This window comes from Alosa alosa, chromosome 8 (assembly GCF_017589495.1).
Source record: "Alosa alosa isolate M-15738 ecotype Scorff River chromosome 8, AALO_Geno_1.1, whole genome shotgun sequence".
In the NCBI taxonomy this organism is placed as follows: Eukaryota; Metazoa; Chordata; class Actinopteri; order Clupeiformes; family Clupeidae; genus Alosa; species Alosa alosa.
In genome coordinates this window covers 12,502,622-12,512,691 of record NC_063196.1, presented here as the reverse complement: position 1 = coordinate 12,512,691, position 10,070 = coordinate 12,502,622, and the positions used below count along the sequence as shown (strand labels likewise).

Sequence of the window (10,070 nt, the reverse complement as noted above, 5' to 3'; positions counted from 1 at the left end):
ATGGGCTGCCATAGACTTCCATGGCGGAATAATAAGAAGAACAAAGAGAAACACAATGGTTGCCTCGCAGCTTCTCTGCTTGGCCCCCAACTAGTCAGAAAAGTCGAGACAGGACCAATCGTCAAAATGTCAGTGTCCACCACTCAGGGTTTCCGTTGTCTGGTAATTACCGGACATTGGCCGGGAAAAAAATGAAATGTCCGACAAAATTAAATCTCTCCGGTCAAATTGTCCAATTGAAATTGGCTAATAATCCTAACGCAATCTGAATTTGAGAATAAGCCTTAAAATGTAAGACTATATTAAAGCAATAGGTCCTCTGGCTATGTTTTTAAATGTACAGGCTCTACCGTTTGAAAGCTATTAAACAACACGCATAGCCTATGCTGCATTTCAAATAGGAAGCGCACGCTTAAAACGTCAATGCATGTTAAACAACGAACAAATGAGTGAGGCGGTTCAAACATGGCCAGGCCCAGGCAGACTAGCCTTAAAAGTTTTTTCAGAGGCCAGACGCGATGGATGAAGATAAATTGGTAACAAGCCTCAGATATCCGGTCAACTCCACCACCACCAGATAAAAAGCAGAAGTGTCGGGCGTATCTGTCGGAATCATGACGTTCGTTGAAGAGGAGTTGCAGCTTGTTGCGGCCGCTCCAAGACACGGTCATTCTCCGTGTACACTGGACATGCAACTGTGTTCTGTAGCCTACCCAAAGCATACAGTAGGCCTATGCGTTCTCTGTCTATGATCTGCAGGGTTGGGGCCTCCTCGACGAGGAGATTGCTGGTCTGGATAATTTCTGGCACAATTAAACGGTATCATTGAACCGAGGACCGAAAGAAAAAGAAACTAAACATTTCCCAGAATAGGAAACATTTCTATAATGTATTGTTATCAAATAAAGAGGCATAGCCTAGGGGGTACTGGTGTGAGCGCTCATGCTTGTGTGCGCGCATCTGTGCAAGTTAAACAGTGTAACCACTGGAGAACGTGGGAAGCAGCAACAAACAACGTAGCCTTTTTAAAAAAATGAACGAAGCGGACTCTTGCGGTCCATGAAAACATAAATACTGGCTAGATCTTGTTAGGCATGTTTACGTAATTTAGGCTAATGAACATGTTGCATTCTATTCAGCCTGATTATGTCATTCTTTGAGCTACATATCGGGTCTCATGTTTTCCTCAACTTGACTAATTAAGAGGCGATAATAGGATATTTGACCGGCATATCATCAAAATGTCCGGAAAACGAAACCTCTTTTTTTCTAGCGGAAACAAAACAAACCAGAAAAGGGACTCGGTGCTAAATACCGGAATTATCCGTTAAGACCTACAATTACAAGACACTAAAAGACATGACGAGTCCAAATCAAGATGACGAGACAAAATCCCAATCTGAGAGGCATGCAAGACAACCAGCAGCCGCCCACCACAAAAAGCCTCTTACCGGAACAGGATTCTCCAGCCTTTAACCCCTAATCAATCAGCTGGTCAGGTGCTGCTAATCAAGGTCCTCACATGCAGTGCACCTGAGCAGAGGTAGAGAATGTAATATAACCCAGAGAGATAAGAGAAAGGACTGACTATGCCAGGGTACGTCACCAACATGAGGATCGTGTTCCCCACACTCGCACTGACCCTGGAGATTATCACCATCATTCTCTATGCCGTGTTTGTGGTTTACGATGACGCCAAGCCCTCGCACCATGATGGCAATGTGACTGAACCCCATGGCAACGTGACTGAACCCCATGACCGTAACCCCCTGAGTCTGTACCCCAGTAAGTAACCACACGCTCATCTCCACACAGTCAGGTCACGAAGGGTCATCCCAGCGTGTGCCCTGTTCTTGAGATTTTTGGAAGGCGTGTAAAGTTTGGAGTTTGGAGCATCTCCACTCTTTGTCAGAAAGACCAGGAGAAGAGGTGTAGTCCAAGCAGTGTGATGTTTTGTGCATAGATCGATACTTTTTTTGCTGAGATTTACAGAAAACAGCCCTTGATTGATTGATTCAGAATCAATTGACTTGCAACGGAGATTTAATATAGTTAGGTGATGTAATTAGCCTGTGGGTTTTTTTTTTTATGCTGATTGCATTCACTATTCTATCACAAGACATGGAATGTGTATCTGGTCAGTGTTATCTGGAAGCTAAATGATATGCATGGGTGTGTGTTGCTGGGATACCTTCTGTCCATATGTTACGTCAAAATAATTTGGGTATACTTTGTCTAACATGGTGGTCATCTTTAATCTAACAGGATAGGAGTCCGCTTGTTGAGCATCACTCACTGCTTGATCAATAAACGTGGCATCACTTTGAGTGTCAAGTAGCACATACTCATTACAGTGCATGAAAATGCACTGTACTGTTCTTCCTAGGCAACTTATTATTATTCCGCTTACCACTTTTTCCGTGCGCAATTTCTCTTGAACAGTTTAACTTAGAAACTTCATTCAAACTTTGTAACGTAGGTCTTCAAACAGATCGGGTTGCTATGTCTTCAACTTTTATACTTTTAAACTATTAAAGAAAAACGTTTTAAAAATCCTCAGACTTCACATTGCTGATTATGACCTCATAATACGGCCATTAAGCAATTAGAATCCTATGGCAGGTGTTCAGGCCACCTGCAGCCTCAGGCTTTAAGCATACAATCTGGATCAATTAAGACTATACATCCTATTCAACTGTTTCCTCTGCCCAAAACTGTTTCAAAATAAGTCCTCACTACAATAATCCACTGTTAAACAATGTAACCCATTAAACTACTGAACTTTTTACATTAAACTTTTAAACGGTCTACTTTTAAACTATCATTAAACTATCTATCTATCTATTCAAAGTCAAAGTCAGTCAGCTTTATTGTCAATTTCTTCACATGTTCCAGACATACAAAGAGATCGAAATTACGTTTCTCACTATCCCACGGTGAAGACAAGACATATTTTACCAATTTTAAGTCCACAGACAAACATAACATTCAAGTAAACAAAAAAGTAAGTAAATAAGTAAATAAGAGGGCACATATAATAATGAAAAAAATAAGAGCAGCAAAATTTTGTTGAAAATTGCATAGACAGTCAATAAAAACTAGTGCAAAGTCAGGCCAATAAGAGGCTTGGGTAGTTCTGTTTGACCTGAGTAATGAAGAAAGTGGCATAGTGGTGCAAGTTATGTAAGAGCAGCAGAAGTGTTGTGTTTTTCAGGACAACAACACCAAGTTGTAAAGTGTACAAGTGTGCAAGTGTTCAAGTGTGCAAGTGGAGTAGTGCAGGCGGCCATTGTGGGTCCAATGTCCAGGATGTTATGTAGCTGAGGGTGGAGGGGGGAGAGGAGGAGAGAGTTCAGCATCCTTACAGCTTGGTGTATGAAGCTGTTGGTGAGTCTGGTAGTCTTGGGGAGCGCAGGCTTCTGTACCTCTTCCCAGAGGGCAGTAGATCAAACAGATTGTGGCCGGGGTGACTTGCATCACTCACAATTTTGGTCGCCTTGGGGTGAGGTGGGTGGTGTAAATGTCCTTCAGGGGAGGGAGTGAAGCACCAATGATCCTTCCAGCTGTGTTCACTATGCGCTGCAGGGCTTTCCTGTTGTATTCAGTGCAGCTTCCCACACAGCGATACAGCTGGAGAGGATGCTCTCAATGGTGCCCTCGGTAGAATGTGGTCATGATGGCTGGTGGAGCACTTGCTCGCCTGAGTTTCATGAGGAAGTACAGGCGGCGCTGAGCTCTCTTCGCCAGTGATGCAGTGTTGGTGGTCCAGGAGAGGTTCGCTGATGTGCACCCCAGGAATTTGGTGCTGCTCGCCTCTCCACCACAGCACCGTCGATGGTCAGTGGCAGGTGTTGGGTGTGACCTCTCCGGAAGTCAACAACAATCTCTTTGGTCTTGCTGGACGCTCAGCAGGAGGTTGTTGTCCCTGCACCACGTGGTCAGATGGTCGACCTCCAACCTGTATTGAGTCTAAGCCCTTGGTGATGAGACCCACCAGAAGTTGTGTCGTCAGCAAATTTCACTATGTGATTGTTGCTGTAGGTTGCAGTGCAGTCATCGTCAGCAGGGTGAAGAACAGCGGACTGAGCACGCAGGCCTTGGGGGGCCCCCTGTGCTCAGTGTGATGCTGCTTGAGGTATTGTTGCCAACCACGCACTACTTGGGGCCTCTGACAGAGGAAGTCCAGTAGCCAGTTGCAGAGGTAGGTACTGAGTCCCAGTTTGTCGAGTTTGCAGATGAGTTGTTGTGGTATTATGGTGTTGAATGCAGAACTGAAGTCTATAAACAGCAATCTCACATATGAGTCTCTTTTTCCAGGTGGGTGAGGGCTGGGTGGAGGGCAGAGCAGATTGCATCCTCTGTAGACCAGCTTGGCTCGGTATGCAAACTGGAAGGGGTCCAGGGTGGGGGGAGAATGGCTTTGATATGTGACATGACAAGCCGCTCAAAGCACTTCATCATGATGGGTGTCAGTGCCACAGGGCGGTAGTCATTGAAGCAGGATGGAGCAGTTTTCTTCGGCACAGGTATGATGGTGGCAGCTTTGAAACATGATGGGACGATGGCTTGCTTCAGGGAAGTGTTAAAGATGTCTGTGAGACATCCTTAAGCTCCCCTGCACAGTCCTTCAGTGCGACCTGGGATGTTGTCTGGACCTGTTGCCTTACGGGTGTTGATAGCAGCAAGTGTCCTCTTCACGCTGTCGGCAGAGAGGCACAGGGGCTGCTCATGTAGAGGGGGATGGGTCTTCTGTGGGCAGGTGCTGTTTTGTGCTTCAAAGCGAGCAAAGAAGCGGTTCAGGTTGTTGAGCAGAGGGATGTTGCTCTCACAGCTCTGTGGCGCTGGGCTTGTAGTCCCGTGAGGGCCTGAATGCCCTGCCATAGGCTTTGTGAGTTCCTGCTGTCTTTGAAGTGGGTGGTTATCTTGTGAGTGTATTCCTTTTTGCTTCCTTGATGCCACGGGACAGGTTGGCTCTCGCTGTTTTCATGCCAGCTTCATCCCCAGCTCTGTAGGCTTTTGTCTCTGGCCCTCAGCAGCCTGAGGGACATCCCCTGTCAGCCATGGCTTCCAGTTAGCCCGAGTGATGTCTTTTGTGTGGGTCACATCATCGATGCACTTGGTGATGTAAGAGGTTACAGTGTCTGTATACTCCTCTATGTCTGTCCGGTTGTTGTAAGTGGCTGCCTGCTTAAACATTTCCCAGTCTGTTGTGTCAAAGCAGTCTTGAAGAGCATCGGAGGCTCCCTCTGAGGAGGCTCCCTCAGGCCACACTTTTCAGGCCACTATTAAACTATCTATTAAACTAGCTGTCTATCAACAACTTTTATCTTGTCATCAACTATGTCAACACTTGTCATCAACTATGACTCCTACCCACCCAGTTAGCATGGTTACCATAGTTAGCATGGTTAGCATTTTTAATAAAACTGCTAAAAATGATTAGCTAGGTTAGCTAAGTCACATGGTTAGCATGTTAGTTAGCATAGTAAACATAACAACTAAAAATGATTAGCTAGGTTGGTTATCATAGTTAGCATGTTAACATGTTAGTTAACATAACTATTAAAATGATTAGCTAGGTTAGCTAAGTCATATGGTTAACATAGTTAGCATGTTAGCATTGCTAACATAGTTGGCATGTTTAGCAAAACTGCTAGAAAACATTAGCCAAGTTAGCTAAGTAACATGGTTAGCATGTTAGCATTGTTAGCACTGCTATAAAACATTAGCTAAGTAGCATGGTTAGCATAGTTAAAAATCTTAGCATAACTGCTAGCAAACATTAGAGCCATTCCAACTTTCAGTTATCGTCAAATATCTACCTATACACAGCCATTAAACTATTTGAATATCAACATTCATTAAACTTCCAGTCTGTCAACAACTTTTAAACTATTTACCTTCAACTTTTAAACGGTCTACTTTTAAACTATCTATTAAACTAGCTGTCTATCAACAACTTTTAAACTATCTACATTCAGCTTTTAAACAGTCTACTTTTAAACTATCAACTTTTATTACAGTGCATGAAAATGCACTGTACTGTTCTTCCTAGGCAACAACTTTATTATTATTATTATTGTTCCGCTTACCACTTTTTCCGTACGCTATTTCTCTTGAACAGTTTAACTTAAACTTCATTCAAACTTTGTAACATAGGTATTCAAACGGACGAAGCTGCTATGTCTTCAACTTTGAAACTTTTATACTTTTTAAACTATTAAAGAAAAACGTTTTAAAAATCCCCATAGACTTAACATTGCCGACAGACATCATAATACAGCCGTTAAGCAATTAGAATCCTATGGCAGGTGTTCAGGCCACCTGGATCAACTGCCAGTCTCAGGCTTTAAGCATACAAACTGGCCCTATTAAGACTACACATCCTGTTCAACTGCTTCCTCTGCCAAAAACTGTTTCAAAATAAGTCCTCACTACAATATTTCACTGTTAAACAATTTAACCCTTTAAACTACTGAACTTTTTAACTGTTCAGCCATTGCAACTGTTACTTGTCATCAACTAATGACTCCTACCCACTGTAGTTAGTTAGCATGATGGCATAGGTAGCATGTTAGCATTGCTAATGTTTTTAACAAAACTGTTAAAAATGATTAGCTAAGTTAATTAACATGGTTAGCATGCTAGCATGTTAGCATAACTGTTAAAACCGTACAGCTAAGTTAGCTAAGTAACATGGTTAGCATAGTTAGCATGTTAACATGCTAGCATGTTAGTTAGCATTTTTAGTAAAACGGCTAACTTAGCTAATCATTTTTAACAAGGCAACATGGTTAGCATAGTTGGCTAGCATTTTTAGCAAAACTACTAAAAATGATTAGCCAAGTTAACTAAGTAACATGGTTAGCATGTTAATTAGCATAGTTAGCATAACTGTTAAAAATGATCAGCTCGGTTATCTAAGTAACATGGTTAACATAGTTGGCATGCTAGTTAACATTTTTAACAAACCTGTTAAAAAGGATTAGTTAAGTTAACTAACATGGTTAGCATAGTTAATATGATAGTTAGCATAACTGTTAAAATGATTAGTTAGGTTAGCTAAGCAACATGGTTAGCATAGTTAACATGTTAGCATGTTAATTAGCATAGCTAATCTTTTTGAGCAGTTATGCTAATTAAGTTAGCTAAGTCACATGGTTAATATAGTTAGCATGCTAGTTAGCATAGTTTGCATAACTACTAAAAATGACATAATTAACATAGTTAGCATTTTACCATTGTTAGCATGCTAGTTAGCATAGTAACTTGGTTAGCATTATTACCCAGATAGCAGACTTTCTGGCAGCACTTTGGCATACATCTGGCGATTTTGGGCTTTGTTTTGGCAGACCAAAACTTTTGGCTTCAATTTGGCATGATTATGGGCAGCCATAACAGATAAGAAGGCGCCAGTAGTGTATGGCTGAATTATGGCATATTTCTGGCCAACCGTAGCGTTAGATTAAGAGCAGGGACAGCATCTGATTACTCATACGGGCTGTTTGGCATGTTTATGGACAGCCAGAAGATGGACGAAGAGCGGGACAGAGTTTTGGCATGTTTCTGGCTAACCAAAAGACTCCGCAAAGACCGGGAATTTTCAAACTTTCTACTCGGACAAGACCCAGCCTAGCCCCCAGTTCGACCAGCGATCGTGAGTTGAGGTATGTATTATGTCTCCATTCATCTTTTTAACTTTTAAATTCAGGAAAAATGTATTCAATAACCTTGGTCAAGCAACTGTACAGCCTACTTTTTAAACATGTTAAACACATTTACATGTTATTAATTTACTCATAGTAACATTGGATTTTTGTTATTGTTGTGAGACAGTTAAAGCTAACGTTAGCGTTCCCATGATACTGTTAACGTTAGATGTTCCCACAACGATATTCCTGCAGCTCTTGTAGCCTGTTATGGTTAATAAGGATTAGATAATTAGAACAAGAAATAGCAAATACCTGCCTATTCTGAAACAAGATTGTGGTTTAGAGAGGTAATTGAGCCGATAGCCAGGGTTAGCGGGGAGCTCCCAGTTAGCTATATTGCCAGTTTTGTGGGCCTCTTACAGACACAAAATGCAATTGAAATTTCGGTGCAACATGAAGATGCAAGATGCATTTAACGTTGAGCCCCTAGGGATCAATAAAGTATCTATCTATCTATACTGTATATCTATCTATCTATTTTTATCTCGTACATTGCGAAGAAATCGTTTAAATTCAAAGTTTGTACTGTCACCGACCTATATTCCTATGGTTTCTTCGCAATGTATTCATGAGTTAAAAACGCATCTTGTTGTCACGTAAGGCCCTGTTCATGTTGCACCTCTGTTAAGAGGCACAAAGACACTCCAAATCATGCCCCTAAAACGTTGTTTTTGTACCCCCCTTTCACTGCAGTTAAACTAATCATGGTTTCCGGTTGTTTTCTGTTTTGTTCTTAGTGCAGTCAGCACCCAGCTACCCAGCCATCCAGCCGCCCAGCACCCAGTTTCACAGCTACCCAGCCATCCAGCACCCCAGCCGCCCAACTGTCCAGCCACAGGCACCAGCCATCCAGCACCCAGATACCCATCCAGCCACCCAGCTACCCAGCTGTCCAGCCACAGGCACCCAGCCATCCAGCACCCCAGCTACCCAGCCATCCAGCACCCTACCAAAACATATAATAAAGCATAATGAAATGTATTTAATTTTCCTGTTTTTTAACAGATACATACGCATATATAATGTACAACATAATTTAAGTATATAGTGAACCTAGACTAACCATTACATTATCAGCAATTAAGTCCCAATTACCAGCAATAAAGTCATACAGACAGCTGAATAAATTAAAATAAATAATACAAATAAATAATAATAAAAAAATAATAATAAATACATAATTTCTATGTAAAAGCAAACATGTGGCACAATTATGGTATCATTTAGGGTCAGTTATGGCTACATTTTGGCTGGATTATGGGATTTAGGATTCTTTTTGGGACATTTAAGGCTATAGTTTGGAAATCCAAAATTGGTTTTGGGTGAGCTTTGGCCTACTTTTGGTTGATTTTGGCATGCCAAATTTGGGCCATTTAGGGCCCATACATCCACCCAGAGCTTTACCAAAATGGCAAGCCAGTTTTGGGCCAAATCTGAGCCATAATAATTTTGCTATCTGGGTATCTTTGTTAACATAGTTAGCATAACTGCTAGCAAACATTTGAGCCATTCCAACTGTCAGTTATCATCAATCTACCTAAATAATTTAACCATTTAAAGTATCCACCTATTTAACTGTTCAGTCATTTCACAAACCTCATCTACTTAGCAACCAATATAGTTTGTTTTTACTCTGTATGATATTTTAAATCACATTTTTGCATTTTCATGCACTGTATTTCCTTCAGGAAAGGCTTTTCTAGTTTTTCCTTGTTATAGTGGATGGAATCCACCATCTTGAAATCTCCTGGCTCCTTTTTATTATTGCATTGCATGTAAATGCAATGGACTTATCACTGTTCTTCTTATTCTTCTTCCTATCGAATTTGACGTTTAAAGGCTCTAAAACCACTGAACCGTTTGACGTCATTCAAACACTCCTACAAAGGTTTTGTAACGGAGATTTGTCCTATGTCTTTTCATATTTGTGAACTTTATACTTTTTGAGATTTACGATAAAAGAGCAAGAAATTCTCAGAGTTAACATTGACAGCCGTGGCGGCAACTTAATTGCATTATGACGTGACTGCAGCTGAAAGCAATAAACAGCTGAACGCGATCTACCACTGGAGCTGTTAATCTTCTGAACGTCTTCGCTTGCTGTGCCGTGGTCACTTTATTTGCTCGTAAAACTCTCCTTCAGAGGCACATTTCTCTAATTACAGACAAGGTAAGTGTTCTGGTTTTTGGTATTTGAGTCATTTATGTCGTCAAATGTTATGTAACGTTAGCGTTATAGGCCTATATGTATGAAATGTCACGAATAGCAAAACTAACGTTGTAACGCTATGTAATATTTTAGTGAAATAGTTAAAGTTAGCACCTTGCTACGTTGATATTATTATTATGTAAGGAAAC

At 41.3% G+C, this 10,070-nt stretch overlaps 1 protein-coding gene across 1 annotated transcript in view; it reads left to right on the top strand.

Annotated features, from left to right (window-relative positions):
* Positions 1–1,598: 1,598 nt before the first annotated feature.
* rhag (Rh associated glycoprotein) overlaps positions 1,599–10,070 on the top strand; it is a 42,019-nt gene continuing 33,547 nt past the window's right edge. Inside the window, exon 1 of the mRNA XM_048250167.1 lies at positions 1,599–1,785. Coding sequence (XP_048106124.1) covers positions 1,611–1,785 — 175 coding nt within the window. The 5' untranslated portion in view covers positions 1,599–1,610. The remainder of the gene's footprint in view (positions 1,786–10,070) is intronic.